At 40.2% G+C, this 21,939-nt stretch overlaps 2 protein-coding genes across 3 annotated transcripts in view; both read left to right on the top strand.

Moving 5' to 3' along the window:
• Positions 1–14,678, top strand: part of LOC122651733 (carbon catabolite repressor protein 4 homolog 6) — a 34,762-nt gene extending 20,084 nt beyond the window's left edge. The window contains exons 9-16 of one of the 2 annotated variants that reach the window (XM_043845245.1): positions 10,369–10,461; positions 10,607–10,639; positions 10,738–10,841; positions 10,922–11,382; positions 11,464–12,032; positions 12,651–12,736; positions 13,617–13,704; positions 14,243–14,678. In XM_043845245.1, coding sequence (XP_043701180.1) covers positions 10,369–10,461; positions 10,607–10,639; positions 10,738–10,841; positions 10,922–11,382; positions 11,464–12,032; positions 12,651–12,736; positions 13,617–13,704; positions 14,243–14,308 — 1,500 coding nt within the window. In that variant the 3' untranslated portion in view covers positions 14,309–14,678. Of the gene's footprint in view, positions 1–10,368; positions 10,462–10,606; positions 10,640–10,737; positions 10,842–10,921; positions 12,033–12,650; positions 12,737–13,616; positions 13,705–14,242 lie in introns of both variants that reach the window. The other variant, XM_043845244.1, reaches the window with a different exon arrangement.
• Positions 503–21,832, top strand: LOC122651734. The gene is made up of 9 exons (XM_043845246.1): positions 503–510; positions 6,648–6,652; positions 16,596–16,757; positions 19,827–19,869; positions 19,957–20,049; positions 20,165–20,227; positions 20,331–20,426; positions 20,591–20,668; positions 21,651–21,832. The coding sequence occupies exons 3-9, from the start codon at positions 16,606–16,608 to the stop codon at positions 21,735–21,737; spliced, it is 612 nt and encodes a 203-aa protein (XP_043701181.1). The 5' UTR covers positions 503–510; positions 6,648–6,652; positions 16,596–16,605; the 3' UTR covers positions 21,738–21,832.
• Positions 21,833–21,939: the final 107 nt, after the last annotated feature.

Raw genomic sequence — 21,939 nt, 5'->3', positions numbered from 1 at the left:
GCTTCCGCACTGGAGCGAGAGACGACTGATTGTTTCTTGCTCCGCCATGTAACAAGATTTCCGCCAAGGAAGGAGCAATAACCAAAGGTAGGTCGCCTATCATCAATGGATCCAGCCTAATCGGCATCCGTGAATATCTCCAGGCGAAGGTTTTCATTATTTGCAAAGAGGATTCCCTTCCCAGGGGCAGACTTTAAATACCGCAATATACGATTTATTGCCTCTAGGTGTGATGTCTTGGGATCATGAAGGAAATGACTGACAATGCCCATAGCATAAGCTATATGGGACAGGTAAATCAACCGTCCAAACTGTTCTTTATCAACAGAGTTACCCATACCACTGAACAACTGATGATTGACCTCAGTAGGAGAGTCTGCAAGCTTACACCCTAACATACCAGTGTCTTGGAGAAGGTCTAGAACATACTTCCGTTGGGAGACGAAAATGCCCTTATCGGACTTTGCAACTTCAATGTTAAGGAAGCACCGAAGAGTTCCCAAATCCTTGGTTTCAAATTTCCCTTCAAGTAATGACTTTAAATGGGAAATGTCATCATCACTGTTCCTAGTAATTACTATATCATCAACATACACGATAAGGGTAGTGATCCTGGTTCTAGCCTTTTTCACAAACACAGTGTGATTGGCCTAACTCTAGTGATATCCAAAATTTTGCATTGCTTTCAGAAATCGACCAAACCAGGCCCTGGGAGATTGCTTGAGGCCGTATAATGATTTCTTCAATTTGCAGACTTGATCAGTGGCTAAAGGAAATGGAAAACCAGGGGGCAGGTCCATCTAGACTTCCTCTTCAAGATCGCCATTTAAGAAGGCGTTCTTGACATCCTATTGTTGAAGATTCCACCCCAAATTGGCAGCACAAGACAATAACGCTCTTACTGTGTTCATCTTCGCTATAGGGGCGAAGGTTTCTTGGTAGTCAATCCCATAAGTTTGAGTGAAACCCTTTGCAACCAGACGTGCCTTGTATCTTTCAACAGTGCCATCTGCTCTTTGTTTGACCATGAAACCTATTTGCAGCCTACTAATTTCTTCCCTGTAGGGCGAGGAGTAAGTTCCCAGGTACCATTTTTATCTAAAGCCCGCATTTCTTCCATCATGGCAGCCTTCCACTTGAGATCTTTGATGGCTTCCTTCCAATCCTGTGGAATTGACACAGAAGACAGAGTGGAATCAAAAGCCTGATAGGAGGGTGCTAGAGACTCATAGGAAACAAAGTGATTAATAGGATGTTGGGTACATGATGGACCCTTTTTCTCAGGGCAATGGGGCGGTCATCAGGTTCATTAGCAGAAACAGGTACAGAATTAATAACAGTGGGGATGTTACTTGATGGTGAGGGCAGATCTGGTGGAGGCGCCATAATTGGTAATGGTTGATGATCGTCCATGGTCTCCTTTCGCCTAGATCAGTTCCGAGTGTAAGTTATCAAGTCTGGAGCAGCAGGTGGTTGTGGGACTGATATCTCCCGTTGAACAGGAGCAAGAATAGGTATAGGTAGACTGCCAATTACTAGAGTGGGTAACGACAGATCTTCTTCCTTAAGACTTTGATCGTCCATGGTCTCCTTTCGCCTAGATCGGTTCCGAGTGTAAGTTATCAAATCTGGAGAGCAGGTGGTTGTGGGACCGATATCTCCCCCTGAAGAGGTGTCGTGAAATAAGGTTCAGACTTATGAAAGTTACATCCAAGGTGATATATAAGCGGTGAGAAGGGGGTGATGACACAACTTTTGAGAAGCTGAATAACCCTGAAAAATGCACCGAATAGCTCAAGGATTCAATTTTGACATAAAGGGAGAAGAATTATGGGCGAAACAAACACACCTAAACACCTTGGGAGGACAAGACGGTGCAATTGATGGTTCCGGGAGGAAAAAAATAGGTGTCTTAAAATTAAAAACACTAGATGGCACCCTATTAATGAGATATGCAGTAGTAAGGACAGCATCACCCCAATATGTTTTAGGGATACCAATAGTGAATATTAAGGCACAGGTCACATCTAGAAGGTGACGGTTTTACCGTTTAGGAATGCCATTTTGTTCAGGGGTCCGAACACAAGAGGTTTAGGAAAGAATTCCATGAGAAAGGAGATACTGCTGGAATGTTCCATCAAGATATTCCATGCCATTATCACTTCTAAGAACCCGAATTGTTGCATTAAATTGGGTACGAAGCATGGCATGGAAAGACTGGAAGCATGAAAAGCATCAGATTTATTGTGCAAGAGGTAAAGCCATGTGAGACAAGTGCAGTTATCAATAAATGTAATAAACCAATGAAAGCCATTATGATCAACAGTCCTAGAGGGACCCCATATATCAAAGTGAAAGATAGAAAATGAAATATCACATTTAACATCACTAACAGGATAAGAATCTGTAGTGTGTTTAGCAAATTCACACACATCACAATGTAGCTGTTCTAAACCACAAATTTAACTAAATTGGAAACATAGAACGTAAAATATGAAAACTAGGATGTCCCAAGTGGCGGTGCCAGTGGTGAAGTTTGGTCAGTGCATTATCAGCACGAAGGATGTGAGCAAAGGATGGGGGAGAAGTGTTGTTGGTGAAGACTCCAAGTAGAAGTAGTAGAGACCATCACGGACCCGACCATACCCAATCGTTGCACCTGTGACCATGGTATAAAATCTCGCGAAATATCGGCGATATATCGCGATATTTCGTGAATCTCGACATGACCGAGAGATCACGAAACAAGGTCGAATAAAAAGTACAATAACTCGTCGATATATCGAGATATTTCGACGATATATCGTGGAACTCACGATATATCGCGAGATATCACGATATATCGCGAGATATTGTAAAGTGACAATAGTGTCACATTCAAAATCCTTATAAATTTCATATTTCGCAGCTCTTGGTCGATATTTCGACCGAGAGCTGCTGAAATGAAATTTTCTCTCTTCTTCCTCCCTTCCAAAGCCTCATTGAAGCTCCTTGTCGCCGGGAAGGCGTCGGAGGGTCATCTAAGCTCATCATCGAAGCCTAATTTCATTATTTAAGGTAAATTATATTTCTCTAAAACAATTTTTTTAAAAAACTTTGTACAAATGTTGTTGGATGTTGATGATATTAATATATGTTGACACGGAGGCCGATCTCGACCTCACGGTGTCGAAATTTTTCCCATATGTATTTTTTTATTTTTTTCTGGTTTTAAAATTCATTTTCCTACAACTAAAATAGGAAATAATTAGGGGTAATATGACTTAGATGGTAATGAATTAAATATATGTTAGACACCAATGGCCGATCTACGGCTTCACGATGTCGGTTTATTTTTCTGCTCTTAAATAATTCTTTTAATTTTCGAAAATTAAGAAAAATATATAAAAATTAAAAAAAGAAATAAATAAGGAAAAATATGAGTTTTAAGTTTAAAAAATAATGAAAAAATATGAAAGTTATTTCTATATGTTTTGAGATGCATTACATGTATATTATGTTTACTAATTCATAGTTTTGTTGTGTTAGGTCAATACTTATATTAACATTATATATAAAAATTGGTTTTAATTTTGTGAAAAATATAAGGGTTAGGGAAAAATATTAAATAACTATACAAGTGTATTAGTAATCTAAAAGTGTCAATTGAAGTGCATCTACATTAAGTTTTTTAATTATTTGTGTTACTTACATTGCGATAAACAAGTATCATTATGGCGGATCGTGATAGACAACGTGCGGGGCAAGCAAAAGGTGGGGGAAAGTAGTCAACAAAGGGGGCGGACGGAACAAAGAGAACAGAGGGAGCAAGAGAGACCAACCAGCCAAAGATAGGTGACATTGCATGGTTACATGGTACTCCCATTGATGGGGATAAGAGAAAATCTATATGTAATTATTGTCACATGCAATTTATGGGAGGTGGGTCCGATGACTTAAACAACATCATTGGAGGATCTAAAGATGTTGTAGGTTGTCATATGGTCCCCTCTTGAAGTAGCCAGGAGATTGGTGATAGTTTGAGGGAAGAAAGAAGAGGAAGGTGTGACAAGCAAAGGATAAGAGAACAACTTGAGGATACGGTGAGGAGTTCGATGGGAGGAGGAAGGCGATACAATGATGATGATGACTCCTCCTCCTCCTCGATGATGACATTGCGATGCGATGACATACAACAGCGAGAGGAGGCTAGGGATTTTAGGCGGACTGTTTGGAGTAGAGGAAGTTTTCAAGATGATCGTGAGACAAAGAGTAGGGGTAGTGGAGGAGTGGCGATTCAGGAGGTCCTAAAACTTTGAATCCTTTTAAAAGATCACAAAGTGTGAGGGCACCCCAACACCTCTACCATGCAGTACACCATCAACATCGATCCTAAATTGCATAAGAAGAAAGGAAGCGATCGACCAATCGAAGGAGCGTGGAAGGGGATGAAGGGATTGGTTAAAGAATCAATAGCTAAGTGGATGCTATACCATACCATCCCAGAAACATGCACTGAGGCCCCCATTATGATACCGTGATAGATACCATTGCAGGTGGCCCGAGGATTCAAGGGCCCCACCCCATATGAGGTAATGAATGTTTATCTACCTCAACAAAAGAGTGAGATTGATGAGTACATTAGTGAGATGAAGAATATGTGGGAGACATATGGGGTGACTATAATGGCGAGATGGATGGTGGGCCTCTGAAAGTCCATCATCAATTTCATGATTTATTGTGATGGGAGGGCAGTGTTCCTCAAATGCGTGGATGCATCCAAAGAGATAAAGGATGCAAAATATATTCTGATTGTTAAAGGAAGTAGTGGAAAAAGATGTGGGTATTGAGAATGTTGTCAGTTGTAGCAGACGATGGAAGTAACTCAGTGGCCGGTGAGAAGATGATGAACAATAATAAGTACCGGCTCTTCCGGACTCCTTGTGCAGCCCATTGCATTGACTTAATGCTAAAAGATATGGGAAAGTTAAAGTTGGTGAAGACTGTGGTTGAAAGTGCAAGACAAGTCACCAACTTTGTATACAACCACTCCTATGCACTCAATCTATTGAGGGAAAAATGTGGGGTGACTTGGTTAGGCCTGGCATCACAAGATTTGCCACCAACTACATTGCCCTCAAAAGCATTGAGACAAAGAAGGCGGCGAGAAGCATGTTTGCTTCGAGGAGGGTTTCAATGGAAGGGTTCCAAGCGCAAATGGGAGGGAAGCACAAACAACGATGTCATCGAGGACTTGGACCAAACTAAGCAAAGTGGTGAAAGTTTTAGAGCCGATTCAAGTTCTACATGTTGCGACTCCGCTCGAAGGGCTGACCATGCCAGTCCTATATCTTGCAATAGACTTGATGAAAGATAGTGTCTATAGTGTGGGTCCTCGCGATGTGAAACACTTCTTAGATATCATAAATGCTCATTGGGAGAATCAACTTATGCATCCACTGCATAAATTTGGTGAATAAATTTGTTTTATGTTTACTAATTCATAGTATTATTATTTACTAATTACCTATGCATTTGACAATACCTCTATTCTATATGTCATATTTCAGCATACTACTTGACCCTAAGTATCAATATAACAATAGGCTTGGGTTGGAAACTCGACTTATTGATCTTTGTGAAACAAGTAGTGAAGAAGTTGGAGCCGGATGGTGCGCTACTGAAGCAATTTGCAACAATGAAGTGAGTTCATTTGGAAACTCGACTTATTGATGCTTTCAAATAAGTAGTGAAGAAGTACTTACTAATTTTCCACATGGGTATAGATCGAGGTATTTAGGGATGCATTGGGAAGTTTTGGAGCGAGGCTGCGATCTGAGCGAGCACGTGGTGATCTTGGTAATTCTTTTAAGTTTTAAATTACATATGTATTGAAATTTGAAAGTTGAAAGTTGAAACAACATTTGACACATGTCTTTTTGTTGTAAACTTGTAATGCATGAATGGTGGGTGTTGTATGGGAATCGGTGAAAACTTAAGAAGAATAGCAATTAAAGTCCTTGCCCAAACATGTTCGCATCCGGTTGTGAGAGGAACTGAGTACCTTTGCACTCATCCCTCGAGAGGCGCAACAGTTGGGGTCTCAACGTTTATCGACATGGTGTATGCGCTCTGACTTGAGGCTGAAAGCTGCCATCGCATGGGACATGAGGGACAGGACGCATTGATCTAGTGACATCTTTGAGTTGACTCGAGGCGATGAGGACCCTATTGTGGATTGGGTGAGGATAGAGGTGAGCGGTGTTGGATGAGGAGGGAGGTAGGCCCGACCCCATGATAACCGAGATTGGTGCGATGTGGGCGAGTATATGGGCGACGAGGGTCGGATACATGCGAGGAAGCCTCGCCCATACCATTCCATTGACCGCTGGTGCGATATTCTTGCGATGATGAAGGCTGGTCTAAGTCCTCGAATGATGATGATGGTGATGATGGTGATCTTTGGTGGTGGTGATGGTGATCTTGGTGGTGGTGATGTTGGTGGTGGTGATCTTTGGTGAAGAATATGACGGCATGCGAGGCGTTATGTGGTAGGCCAGGAGGCCCGAGGATTCGGCGCTGTGGGCCCGCTCCGATTCCTGGAGAGACACGGTTTGATCATGCCACACTGAATACGGACCACGGGCACGTGCCCCCGCCCTTTCGAGAGGCCCCTACATGTCTGTCTGACGAGGAAGCGTAGAATTCGTGCGAACACGATTCGCACACTGATCGAATGGACATTGATAACCTATCTAGCTCTGTTGGTGGTTTGAGTATGGGTGATAGGGAGGGAGGACCGCATTGGACATTGGCGTGCCCCATCTTTTGGCGCACATGCCGCTCCATTGGCATCGGATTATGGTGCATCACAACCTTACGGTGGATATGGATATGGATCATCATCATATGGGCGATTTAGTGGGGTAGGGGACTATGACTACGATCCAGATCCCAGGGACATCTTGGATCATCTTTTGTAGATAACATCTTTGCATACCCTAGCGGACCTAGATACCAACCTCACCGCCATACATGCGGCCAATGCCATCGCCTCTTGCTTGCGGCGCCAACATCATATCACGGTGGATCATCTTCTTCACGAATTGGATCGATTGGTAACCTAGTTTATATCCTAGGATAGGTTACCTACGATGTTGATGATTCCATTTACGTGACACTTGTGGATGACTACACTCGTTTCTTCTCGATTCTATACCGTGGTCCACATATGTCATTCAAACAGAGAGCAATGGACGTCGACTCGGCAGGCATGAGTGGGATTGATCCAGGAGGCACAAAGAACTACTATTAGCGATTTAGCACTTGTAATTTGTAACTTAAGTTGTGATTTCATTAATCTATGTGTATTTAACTATTTATACATTAAGGTCGGCGACGTATGTCAATCAGTGCAAGCCCAAAACACCAATTTGAATTCACATTTTTACAATTTTATGGTTTAAATGTGTTTATTAAGCTTAAATAAGGCTGTCCATGAAGTTTCGAGCCTAAATATGGCCAAATACCCCGAGATGGACCCCGAAATATTGCAGAAAAATGCAATATTTCGGGAATATTGATATCTCGGATATTTCGGATATCTCGGTAGGCCCGAGATACCGATATATCGCGAGATATAGTACTATGCCTGTGACCAGATCCTAAAACACACAATGAGTGGAAAAGAAGTGAACAGAACAATTCAACTTAGTAGTCATGCGGTAAATAGACAATAAATTTGCACATAATTGGGGAACATGTAAGACAGAAGAAATAGAGAGATGGGAAGAACAGGTAACTGAAACTTTACTAGAAATGGAGGACATAGACCCATCGGCAACGCATACCTTATCCCGGCGAGAGCAAGGAGTGTAGGTATGGAAGACCTCAGAGTTACTAGTCATGTGGTCAATAACTCCAGAATCAATCAACCACAAAGGACTCAAAGAGGAAACATGAAAATTACCTGACTAAGCAAGGTCGGAGACAAGAGAAGAGGTAGAATTAGTAGTTAATTGTGTCACCAATTTTTGGATAACAGCTATCTGATTCAGAGAGAAGGGTGCCATTGTAGAAGTGGTTGGGGCAATGTCGGATGCTTTAGAGAGATGAGCCTGGGAACGAGTGTTGCCCTGTTTAGAGTTACGCCCACTTTTAGGGCGTCCATGGAGCTTCCAACAAGTTTCCCGTGTGTGACGAGGGCGACCATAATAATCACACTTCACTGGTTCCCGTGGAGGAATAGAAGCCTGGGAGAGATCGGCAGGAAGTGATGTAGCCGACTGAGATGGTGTAGTGAGCAAGGCAGATTGAACAGGAATAGCAAAAGGCATCATAATAGTCTGGCGGTGTTCCTTAGACCGAGCCAAATTGTATGCCTGAAGAAGTGTAGGGAATGTATCACGCCCCAATATTTGCACCCTAACTTGGTCATACTTAGGATTCAAACCAGTCAAGAAGTTATACACGGTCCATTTCTCTTTCCTTCTGGAAGTTGCCAGCATCATCAAGGTGGACCATAGGAACGGGATGGTAGAAGTCCAATTGTTGCCAGAGAGTGGTAAAGGCAAAGTAGTAGGCAGTGAGGGAGAGCTCTTTCTGAATAGTATTATGAACTTGACATCGTATCTCATAGATTTGAGCATAATTTCTTGCATGTAAGGCTGACGAATTGGGATCCATAGTTCCTTGGCCGAATTAAGGAGAACAAAGCTAGGACTAATAGATGGCTCCTTTGAATTAAGCAGGAAAGACATAGCCAGTGCATCATTAGACAGCCATGTAGAAGCGGCTGTAGGATCGGCTGGCTTAGGAGTGTCTCCTGTAATGAGGCCAGAGTAGTTATGTCCCCGAAGAGTGAGAAGACATGTCCGGGACCAAGTAAGGTAGTTTTGGCCATTCAGTTTGATGGGGCCAAGTTGGAGAGTATGATTCCCAGTACTACTTGATTGACCAAGTGGGTGCCCCTCAGTGGTTTCTGAGGAGGGTGCATTAAGAAAAGCAATACTTGTATTATCGTTACCCATGAGAACCAAGAAAAGAGGATCAAGGGTAGCAACAAATAGAAGTACTCAACAATGCCAAAAAAACATGGGAGTGTCAACGCCAGCGACGGAGAGGCCGACGTAGAAGGTGCGGCAACCGGAGGGGTGTGGCTAACAAGTGCCATCGGCGGTAGGAGAGGCCGGTGACAAGCGCTGGCGGCGGCAGCGTCAGTGGCTAGAGAGGCCGGCGGTGGAGGCACGGCGACCGGGAGGTCATGGTGGAGCGGTGGCTAAGGGTGCACGGCAGAGAGAGGCAACCAGGGAGGAGGTCATGGCAGTAGAGAAGGGCGACCAGTAGTGATCGCGGCAAAGGGTGACGGAGAGAGGCAACCTTGGGTTGCGGCTAGGCGGCAATCACTGCTGGAAGAGGCAACCTTGGGTCAGGCTTTTAGAGAGGCGGCAGCATTGGCATGGGCAGCGGCAGCAGTGGTAGGAGAGCGCGGTGAGGAGGCGCAAAAACATAGAAATTTTTAATGGGTGCATTGTACGGTGGTTGTCTACCATGCTAGATGGGGATGCTACAACCTCCAATGGCGGCGGCAGCAGTGGTGAGGAAAGGTCAATGCGAAAAACCAAAAAGGATTTCCTAGGGTTTTGTGTTCTGATATCAAGTTCGGAATCAGAGTTGAGAGAATGAAGTGATTTGTCTTTAATGACAGAGGTCCTCTTTATTTATAATAAAGTTACACCCCAAGGGCAAAATAGTGTAGGGAAAAAATTAAAAAAAAAGCCTAGAGACAAAGAGTCAATATTTCCAATCCCACGGTTCTCAACAAGGCTTGTACCAAAACACTCTAGAAACTCCTCTCTAAGTCAATGCATGAATTTATCTTGCTGTACAACATGGTTGTGAGTTGTGAGTCTTGTGACAAAGGCACTTCGGTTTTGGATTGCTAAGAAGACTCAACGGGTGGTCTGAATGGGGTTCCTAGATGTAAAAGAAATCGAAAGACTTGGAAGCGTATACTCTTGTAGAGTTTTTGTCAGGATTCACTGAGCCATGTTAATTGTGATGCTGAAGGCTGAAGAATTTGGGTGCATCATCCTAAAGGGTCATCTACAGTGGAGTTTCTGGTAAGGGTTCACTATATCATTGTTAACTGTGGTACTGAAGACATAAGAATTTGTGTGTATCATCCTCACTGCCAGATCAGTTCGTCATATCTTTGGTTTTAGTCGAGTAATATGCCTGGTGTTCACTGTGGATATCTGTGGTCCTCTTTTTTTCTTTTCTTTTCTTTCCAAGGATCAGTAGCACGGATGATGCCTTAGTCAGAAATCATAAAATTCTGTGTTGATATCTATGATTGGTTGACTAACGTAATAATGCCTTTACTAACAGGTTAGAGTGCTCCTTGATAGGGCTCATGCTGTTTCTAAGATTTGGAATGAAGCTCCCCTTGTTATTTGTGGGGATTTCAACTGTACTCCAAAGGTAGATTCTTTCTCTGTCACTTCTTCCCACTAAGGCTGAGTTAAGATTTCTTCATTAACATAAATTTATGTTGTAGATTCTGAAGAAGTTTTAGAATCAATTCTGCATTAACACTGTTTTTCTTTGTTGCTTGCTCTTGGATCAGAGTCCATTATATAACTATATATCAGAACAGATGGTAATGTTTTATTACTTCTCTAAATTTCTTCTTCTTTTTTTTTTTTTTGGCATTTTATAACATGAAATGTCTAACTTTTGATGTTTTACATTTTGCAGTTAAGTTTGTCTGGACTTGCTAGAGATCAGGTCTCTGGGCAGTATTCTGCTGAAATTTCTGCACTAAAGTCATTTACCCCTAATTCAGGGGGTGTTTTGAACAGGTCTAATCTTCTTTTGTCAAACCCATCTTCTCTTTAATATGTGGCTAAGTTTAAGGCTGAAAATTAGTACTCTGTTGCAGGGCTCAGACTATAAGTAATACAAATGGAGCTTCAATGTTGGTTGATGAAACACAAATTGGCAATGAACAGAGTAATTGCTTCCCAGATTTGTATGTACAAAACAAGCCACATACTGATGTCAAAAGTGCACCTTCAGAAGAGAATTTGTCTCCACCTCAAAGTGTTAATTTTGTGCTAGAAAAATTTGATGTGCAGTGTAGAAATGGAAACGACGTTTCTGCTGCAGCAGGAAAAGAAATAAAACAGAATATAGTAGAAGGTTGTAAGGATGAATTTGGCTCAGCTGCCCGTGTTCTAGATGATTGCTTAGAGGGAAGTCCAAGTACTAATCGAAGTGAAGTTGGGCTCACTGTCGATCTAGGAGATGATGGTAGTCATGAACTTACTCCTCCAGTAACATCTTGTTGTGATGATTTTCAGCCTGGGGTAGTTGAATCTCAAGATGGGGAAGAAGTAAGAGGTATCACTTCCAACTCAATTCCTGGATCCTTGAGTAAACAGTCTGAATCAGATTCAAACATGGATTGTCTGATGGTTGCAGCAACGCCAGAGGAGGCTGTGCATAACGATGTAGAAAGTGGAAATGTAGATATTGATGTACTTGATGAGAAGCCTGTGAATGTGTCCATTTCTGATATTTCTTCATCTGAGCAAGTCACCACTAAAGAGAAGTCTAATTCCTCAACACATTACGTGTCCTTGGATCAAAAGCTGGCTGACTTCTCAATAGACAAGCTAGATGAAGTTGCAGGCGAAAATGTAACTGAAGGTGAAGATCATAGTTCATTTTCACCTGAGAAACACAACAGCGAAGGCATCTTTGGAACTGAGCTTCACTGCAACAAGTTCAGAGGACCTAGTTCTGTAGAAACGGATCAGTTCTCAGAAGAATGCCTTGCTACTCCAAACAAGTCACCATTGAATCCAGTAAGTGTTGAAATTCAGGAAGATTCCCCACTGCATTTGGAGACTGAGCCTACCAAGGCAGAGAAATATGTCTATGACCCTAAGTTATGGACTCCAGTGGAAATAGAGACAGCATCAGGAAATCCAGATTGCAAACTTCTTGAACAACCTCTAAAGTTAAAAAGCACATATACAGAAGTTGAGGTATCGTCGCATTATTCTACTATCTTATGAAGTATTTATTTGCTTTCTTAATTATGTGCATCAGAAAAGCTCACTTGATCTTGCAATTGGATGATGCAGCACTAGCTTTAGAAGATATTTTTTCAATCAAGAAATGATCTTTTGTAAATAAGAATGAACATCGAACTATATTGGCAAATCTAAAAAGTCTAAGTCTAGACTCATAGACAATAGATATTTTATTGAGTAAGTGTCTACAAACAATCATTGTGGCCTTCCATGTGATCTCCCGTGAATGTCCGAGAGTTTAAGAGATTAAATCATCTTAGACGGACGATGTCATCATTTGCTGTGATCATCTTTCGTACATGTCTGAGAGTGACTATGTCTTTGCAACCACGATTAAGTCCTTGCGACCATAGTATTTTATGACTGTCATGCGGTCTTCTATGTGATAGTAATTAATGCTACGTGGTCAAGAAGTTGGAAAGATATTTGTTATGTATTAATGACTACTTGAGTTGAACTCGTAAACATCTTCACAGATGTTGAGTAGCTCCAATTTTTCATGGAAATCATTAGTTGAATATTGGAGACCAAAATGGACTTAGTCTTTCTAACCATTTTGATGTTTCGCAGGATTATTCTGGAACGAGAGACCCAACCAGAGAACCTGAAGTTACCAGTTATAACAGGAGATTTTTGGGTACTGTTGACTATATATGGTAAGCTTGCTTTTGAATTTCATGACTTGATGCTCTAGTTGGAATTTAGGTGGTGAATGTAAGGAAGGACAAGGGAAGGAGATGGGAGAAGAAGGAGGAGACGAGGAAATAGAGAAGAAGAGAGTTTGGTGGTAATGTGTGTTGTGAATATCTTCACAACTCTTTCATATATTGCTCAATTAAAAAAGGAAAATTACATCCTTGCCCTCCTATGCTAATATAAGATAGCTAAGGGAGGTAAAAGGACGAAAGGAAAAGAACACATTACATCAAGTTACAATATAACAGGCATATGCTTAAAATACCCTTATGAACTCTAACAGCTTTATCATCTGCATCTGCTGATTGGTATTGAATCGTTAGCTTTCAAGATGGGAAAAAGGTTGCTTGGCTAGTAGGTTTTTACTCTTTAAAATTGCGCTGTTTCAGTTCCCCTGGTAGTTTTCAATAGGATCATTGATATTTAAGAGGGTTTTGAAATCTGTTGTACTGAAAGGTGTACTTACCTTCTAAAAGAAAATCTGTATACAGAAAGGGAAAACTTCCTTTTCAGTATGATTCTTATAGAGTTGCGTGAATCTTTTTTTTTGTGTGGTTGAGGAAAAGGACAATAGTTTGAAACATCAACTCATTTCGGTGATTCCTAAGGAGCACAAGTAAAAGTGGATGAGTTGGCAAAACAAGGTGTCCTTGGACCAAGATTTATTTTGGAATAATGTGTCATTTATGAGTAGTAGGTCTATTCCTAATGCTTTTTTTTCTTGTTAATTTATTCCATCTCCCTTAGTGGATTGTACTTGTACCTCTATTTTTCTATTTCAATAGAGTTGCTGTTCTTTCTCATTGAGAAAATTTTTACTGAAACTTGATCTACACCCAGGTGTTCGGAAGGTCTCCAGACTGTCAAAGTGCTTGACACAATACCAAAGCATGTTCTTAAGCAACTAACTGGTGGATTCCCAACACATGTATGTTAAAGTTTTCTTAGTTTTCTAGATTCTTACCTTGGTGGATTGGCCTAGGTCATTAGAAATGACATTAATCTAATAAAAACTAAATCCATTAGTGTATTCATCCAGTTGAATTGAGGTCACCTGTCAAGTTTACCTTGGGACAATGATACCATTTTTTTACCAGCATGAACGATGCATGTAAGCTCGAAGATGGGGGCCTAATACTATGCAGGTTGCATCTGGTATCTCCTTTGCCAAAAGTTGGTCTGGAGCATCAGATGCATATTCTTTAGGATGGGTGGAGAGAAGATACTACATTCTTGTAGAAAATTCTTACCAGCATGGCACATCTTCTAGGTGGGACCTGTCCATCCTGTAATGGTGGACTTTTATAATAGTCGATGCTGCTGGGTGCGTTAGTTGCTGGTCTATAAACTATCAAAAGTCAAAAACAATAAAGTTTTAACACACATGCAAATTGTATTTCATTTCACTGTCACTACAATTGTGGTTTGTCTTATTTTTGAGTGTGTTACTGGCTTCTGCTTTTCAGAAATGGGGTAGTGATCATATTGCCCTGGCTTGTCAACTGGCATTCACAAAGGATACAGACCAATAGTAAGAAGCAGGCTTTCAGTGTATTTCTTTACTGTGAAAGAAGCTTGTTATTGAATGGGATTGATTAATTTGTGGTGTAAAGGTGTGGCAGCAAAGAAGACGAGACAACTTCCCGCCTCAAAATGCCTGCTGCTTCTTAAGAATTTATGGTGCTGCTGCCGTACATGCTATTGGGGAATGTCCTGTTTTCATATTGCAGCTTTAGATTGCTCGCAAGTAAAAACAATTGCGGTGCTCTTTTCATCTTGTATATATTATTCATTACCTGTAATCCCTTCCTATTTTTTTACCCTCTTTTCTTGATTTTTAATTTGATCAGTTGTAAACTGTCCAATTTTGACCAGAGAGACTATTTACTTGATTCTTATGGTTTAAACTAAAACCATGACCTTTGATCAACATGGTTTTTCCTTCTCTTTTTCTTTTTATTCTTGAGCTGAAAATTTTGGTTAAATTTCATTTTGCTTTGGTCTCGACTTGCGGTTTTTGTTAGGGCCTGGCATTGTTTTGTGTTCTGTCCACATAAACAGTTTTGGTCAATACTGGAAATTTTACCTGAAATATACAACTCCAAAAACTAGATAAGATGACTGCACTGCAGACTAATTCCATGTTTCAAATGTCTCATGTCTTATGTGTGCTTGCTAGACCATTAGATTCTATGCATTCAGATACAGCTTTTTCCACACAATTCTCATCATGATGCCTGGGGAAGAAATTTCTGAGATCTTGAAAATCTATTTCTAGATCTGGGGAAAAGATTGATCTGAAACTGGAAATATTTGATCACTTCCAAGGTAGGATTTGAGGTTGGCTGTGATTGTGCAATTTGCTTATTCAGTTTGTGTGGAAAAGCATTTGTATTTGTCCAGAAAATTGTTTTTTAAGTTTGTTTTTAAATTTTGGTTTTCAATCAGTATAGTTTAGTTTTCTTTATCACTTTGTTAAAGAAAAAGAAGGTACCAACAATTGATAAGGTATCCATACCTTCTACACTATAACAGGGGGAAAAGAAGAGTATGCTCTGTGCATAAGCATAACTATCAACAAATAAAGGCTTAAAAGCTATCATCATACAATGATGAATTCCAGGTACAAGTAAAACCATTCCTAATACAAACTCTTTACAAACTAAAGCAAAAGGGTGTATTCTTAAGAACATCTAAATGGAAAAGCTTTAGGAATGTTATCTTAAAACCTTTTGATTCTTAGCTTGATCTCCATAACTCAAACCTGATATTAATCCCTGTTTTTGTCTTCCACCAAACAATAAATCAGCAAAAAGCATACATCAAGGAACCTCATCTTGAATGTCTCTAGTTAAATCATCTAAGATAACCGCAAATATATAAGGGTTTTAAGCTGATCCTTGATGTAATCCAATTGTAATTAGGAATTCATTATCTTGGCTCCACACTTGTCGTAAACAAAAATATCATATAGGGAAAAGAATGCTACTTGGTTGCTTTGAGTGGGAAGAAAATTCCGCATTGGTGTAAGAATGGTCTTGGGACATTGGAAGGATCCTCAAGTGGTTGCTAGGATGCCTGGCAAGCAGAAAAAACCATGTATCAAAGATAGGGTTTCCTCCACATTTCGATTGACCACTGATAGCCATGCATCAAATGATGGGAGGGTGGCTCTAAATATTCTAGCATGCCTCAACTCCCATATTTCAGAGACAATGATGGCATGAGCAATGAAGAATCTTTGTTGCTTCTTCTTTGTAGTTCTCAGTTCTCTACCCCACGTAATGATCCAAGCAAAGAAGGGTAAACATTGGTCTAATGATGATCTCATGGAAACTATAGAAGCAAAACCAAGCTTGCTTGGCCAATTAAGGGTAGTAGAGGAATGCATGCTTCAGTGGTTCAGGTGCTTGCCCTCATCCCGGACAAATATCAAATTAAAACAATATGTTTATGCTTAAGGTTGGTCAACACCCTAATAGCTCCAATCCCCAAAGCATTCCTTCCATAGGAAAAACTATACAGTCTAACTTTCTAAGAAAAGGAACGTTAATTGGTGCTATGTGTGAGCATGTATTAATACCCAGACACAATCCAACATAAAAAGACGACCGCACCCTTGAACTTTTCCACCTTTCTAGGGTCCAGGAGGGGTGCGGCGGACTTTGGAGTAATTGAAGAAGTTTTAATTTTATTTTCTTTCTGAAATTGGATATCCAAATTTTTGCTGTGACACGTGTAGAGTGTGTACAAAGAGACGGTCAAGTAGTTTCCTCGCATGTCTACTGTTCCGTTCCAGCTCGGGGAAATTGGGAGATTTGAGGTGAGGATGATGGCGTTCTGTTCTTCGTGCTCACCTGCTCAATCCCTTTCTCTCTTCTCAAAACCCTCTAATGGCGGAATACATCAGGCTCGACCCTTCGCCATTAGCTTTCGCTGTAGAGCTTCTGCTGACGTTCCCGATTTTCTCTCGGCAGATTGGTATGTCGTTCCTGCTGTTTGTACTTATCAAAATTGTCTGAGAGGAAAAAATTTATTTTCCCCCCTTTTTTCCCGTCGTCCAAAATCTTTAGGTTTACAAATGCAAAGATTTTTCATTGGATTATGTTTCTGCACCGATTTGTTGAATTTGAACGATATTTTGCTTCCTTCTCGGTTCTGACTCTGCGGAAACAGAGACGATTGAATTGAATTCCACCCATAAAGAGGAGTTATTTCCAAGGAATTTTATTATAGTATGCAACCATGAATGTAAGAATGCACTCTGGCCTTTTATTGAACTATTAGATCCTTTCATACATTTGTTTCCTAGGCATTTGGAATGCTATACATTAACGTGAAAGACTGATGGAATTCTGTATTCTCTAGGTTTTCCATATGCTGTTAATATTAAGAAAGTCTAGGAGATTCCTTTACCCTACCTTATTTGGTAGCTTTTGCAGTTATTCATGACAGGAAAACTGGATTCCAACTAGAGTCACTTCTGTTTGAGCAATTGAAAAGATTGAAACACTCAACTCCAAGCTTCTCAATTTAGATACCTAAAAAACAAAAAGAATCTCGTGTAAAATAAGATGTAAAATATGTAAAGAGAGTGAAGTAAAGCAACCGTTGGCATGACACAACTAATACATGCAATTAAAAACGAGAGGGCTATGTCATTGTTGCAACTGGACTGGCCAATGTATTCGAGTTGCCTGAAATTAAAAAACCCCAAAACTGGAAATTGAGAATACAAACTATGAATAAAGAGGATATTATGTTACAAAAATTCATTGGGAGAATTATGTAACCACAACTACAAAGTGATGCAAATGGGGACAAGTGTGTACTCTTTTAACATGGATGGTGTAACGTTGCAGAATCTCAGACTCTTAGACGGTAACATTCATATATTTGATATGTCATTTGTGCCCTATCCCATTTGATTAACTCCAAAAGTAGGACATTCCAAATTCCTGCTCAGAGTTGAAAAGAGCCCCATTGAGGACTTTTTGAGGTGTAGACAGTGAAAAGTTACACTTTACTGTTGCTAATCTATCATATAAGGGGCCGTACCCAGTGCACAAGGCTCCCGCGTTTCGCAGGGTCTGGGGGAGGTAGATGGTAGGCTCCCGTGTTTTGCTTGTCTATCATATAGATATATTATATTATACTGGTCGAAAAACTATAGCATAATATTTCTATTTCAATGTAACTGCCTGTGCATCTTTTATCTTCAGATTGCTGTTACTCAACTCTAGTTCTCAAGTTATTGTTTTCACCCTAGATTTCCTACATCAAACACAAATTGATGGCCTGTGTTTGAATTACTTCTAGAGAAACTAAATAGGAAAACCTTTCCTTCTTTTTTTTTTTTGGGTGGGGTGTGTGGGAGGGATATATATTTTACTCTTAAATGGGGAAGGTAGTTCTTCCGCTTTTGCTGCAAATTTCCATTGGAACAAGAAATATGGGGATATGTTTGGTGGCATTCTGATGGTGAAGGTAGCTACAGAAGGTACAATAAACATTTCTTTTATTGGATTTCAAAACTTCGATATAAATATAAATGTCATGATCTTCAGTGACTTTGGATTTGCAATGAGGACATGCTTTTCTTGACATGTGGCAGATTTGGATGCCCGAAGGTGGGTCCATGTGATAAAGGACCACATACTCATCTCACAGGTCAAATATCAGGTTGAGACAAGCACAAGAAGTGGTTAAAATGACCTTAAATTTTCATAGAAGCACAAGAATCCCATTTCTCTGTAATGAGAACTAGTGGCGTTCTTCTAATTTTCTGTTTAGTTTATATTCACTTTTAAAGCTCTTCCACTGGTTTTAGGCTGAAACTTGACCGATGAGATGGTTGTAGGGTCCTCTATCACATGGTCCCACCTATATTTGCAAACAATTATGAAATATATCATGACCCTTTTCTCTTTTTAATCAGAAGTGGTGTGTTTGTAAAAATATTCTACCAGTACAAAAGAGCATCTATTGTGGCTGAAAAAGTTCCCCAACAGTGGTCAGACTACATCTTAGAAACAAGGGAAAAAAAAGTGAGTTCTTGGTAATTACATCTCTCACAGAATAGAATGCCAATTTTCTGGAAAGCCTAGTTAATTAGTCTTAGCAAAGTCTTTGTTTACCTCATTATTCACCACACTTGTATGAGTGCCCATCGTTTGTGGATTTCGCTTCTTAAGTACCATCATCTTAGTCTTTCAGTCATTGTTGCCTACTTGCCTTTGACTTTTAGCATTGCTCGAAGACTTGCTGGGTCTGCCATTCTCAAGATGGCCCTTGGTCTAGTCAGTCAACAACAACAACATAACCTTATCCCAACTAAATGGGGTCTGCTACATGGATCCTTGCTCTCCAATCAGCTCTATTCGAAGTCATACGTGGTAAAAGACTAGGATTATTTTAGGCCTGCCCCTGGCTCTTTTAGATCTTTCAATCTAAATCAAATCACTACTCCGAACTGGAGCATCTGAAGGCCTTCGTTGAACATGGCCATGCCGCGTCCAACAACTTTCTCGTAGCCTATCATGAATCGGAGCTACTCCCAACTCAGCTTTAATATGGTCATTCCTTACTTTGGCCTCCATAGTTTTGCGATACATCCATCTCAACATACTCATCTCCGCTACACTTAATTTATCTATATTTCGCTTCTTAACTGCCCAACATTCCGCATCATACATCATAGTCGTATGACAGTCCTATAAAATTTTTCTTTAAGCTTTAAGTAATATGCCGATCACATAACACTCCAGACACACCTTTTCACTTCAACCAATCTATTTTAATTCTCTGAGCAACATCATCCTCAATATCACCTTCCTTTTTTATGGTTGAGCCCAGAGACCTAAAATAATCACTTTGTGGAATCTCCCTCTCATCGATATTCACCACCTCATTAGCTGTCTTAGTGTAAATAAAGTTACACACCATATACATTCCAAACCATACTCCGTCTTTATTTATGGTCTAGTCAGTGATAATTGAATATCAACACCAATTTGCTATGCACCCTTGAAACTTGGTTTGCTTTTGCAGGCTTGAGTCTCGCCAGAAAAGACCTTTTGGCCCGAGACTAAGTGTAAGATTCTCTCTATTTTATTGGGTACAAAACTGTAAATATATATACCTCTATAACTTCTAGATCTACTTTGATCTCTTATTTTAGTTTAGTGCAGAAGAAGCAGTTCAGCACCAGCTTGATGCTTTGAAATACAATGACCAGCCCCGTCAAGATTATGGGGTGGAAGTCATGTACCGGGTAATGTCTAAGTTAACACCTCTGGCACAATTTGTACTTTGTGTTTATTCTCTTCTCTCATTTCTTGGTGAAACTTTAAGTGACAATCGGAATGCTGTATTATTTTGAGTGACAGTTCGCTGGTTTTGATCCTTTTGAGAGGTCCACATATTTTGGGCCCTTCTTTGATTTGGGACAGGTCAGTGATCTATCTGGACCCTTGATACCTAATCAATAATGTTTGGGTAAAGGCTTCATTGCTAACTCCAGGTTCATATGTGTCATTCTCACTCTCCAAGCAGTTTGAACGGTTCAGGCGAATCTTCCACCATTCGACCTACCGAGTTTTGCTGGGTCACAAGGAGCGGAGGATCTTGAGCAGTTTGTGGGTGGAAGAGGTAATAAAAAACTTGTAAATTAACCAATTAATCAGGTTTTTGGATTAACTTATGAATTCTGCCCAGCATGCATCAGGCTATGTAAATCCCAACAATCTGCTCAAACTTCCACAAAATCTGTGTTTCTATAATTAACAGTTTGATCTGTTTGAATTTTTCCATAGAACCGGTTCAAGCAACGGGTTTGGATTCGAGGTGCCCGTCCAGAGGAAGAAGAGATATTCCAATTTACAATGATTCAGGTTTGTTCTTTGTACCCTTGTTCTCATAGCCTTCTCTTCTTTGTATAGGATTATTCATTTTCCATTAATAATTCTTCACCTCAATATAAAAGAACACCATTTTCGTACAATAGTTTCATGTGGGAAATGTAGGGTAGAATTTCAAATCTGGTTTGATTCCTTTTCTTATTGCTGAATGCTGATTATGTGTTTGGTATCTTCAAATTGGTAAAACTGTTATGACTTCTTGCTTTGTGTATATATTTCATCCTGAAGGTCCTGAACATTATATTGTTCTCACTGAGTCATGGCTACTGGTTGATGCTTGCATGTATGATAAACCCGAGATCATCCTCCTGAATAATACAACCACCCCCTAGCCTTCGATTCTTTAATTATGCACGGCTCACTGCAGGTGGAGGCTTTTACACCATCTGATATTGAAGCAAGTATTGGAATTCGGGAAAAACTTTAATATTAGCAGTTACGAAGCAAGTTAATATGCCTTTTTTTTTGGGGGGGGGGGGGGATGCCTGGTGGTTAGAACTCTTCTACCATTCTACATTGATATTGGGCTTTGAAATTTCAATCTTTTTTGTTTTCCTCGAGTGGCTATCAAATATGATGATCCTCAGATCTATTCTCTTAACAATTTTTGTATTTGCACGATTCTCTGTGTGGTGCTATACACAAATCTCTGTATTCTTGAGTGAAGAGAGAAATGATGCACAATCTTGAGTCAAGAGACAAGTACACATTCAATGAAACAGTTTTGAAAGGGGATGCCACTATGTAAGAAAAAATGTTTGAGGTAATGTTATAAGATTTACAGAAACTGGGGAAGAAATCAGATATGAACTATTACACCAATGGAAAATTACACATGACCTAATCCATTTCTGCCTAAAAAATATAAAATATAAAATATTCTTCTTTGCCATTGTATGTGGTGGTAGATCATTTATTTGTTTACAGAATAATGGCTTATGTTTCTTCTTGGCAGAGGATAGGTGGTTCATGGGACGGTTATTGGTTGACAGAGAGTCTGCTTCATGACGGAGATGGTTTTGCTGGAGGTGTAGCCTATTGATGTGTCAATCCAGCTTCAATAGACTGACTGCATGTTGTAATTTACGAATGAAGAATAAAATCATCTTTTTCTTTTCTTTTCTTTGGAGGGGGGAGGGGTGGGGATCACGGCCTCAGGGTTGTAGCAGGAAAAGAAAATCATGGAGTTGTGGCCTTTTCTCAACGTTCACAATATGTACATATGATAATTTGTAATGAGGTTG

This window comes from Telopea speciosissima, chromosome 2 (assembly GCF_018873765.1).
Source record: "Telopea speciosissima isolate NSW1024214 ecotype Mountain lineage chromosome 2, Tspe_v1, whole genome shotgun sequence".
NCBI lineage: Eukaryota > Viridiplantae > Streptophyta > Magnoliopsida > Proteales > Proteaceae > Telopea > Telopea speciosissima.
The sequence above is the reverse complement of the archived record's forward strand: the minus strand, read 5'-3'. Positions and strand labels throughout refer to the sequence as shown.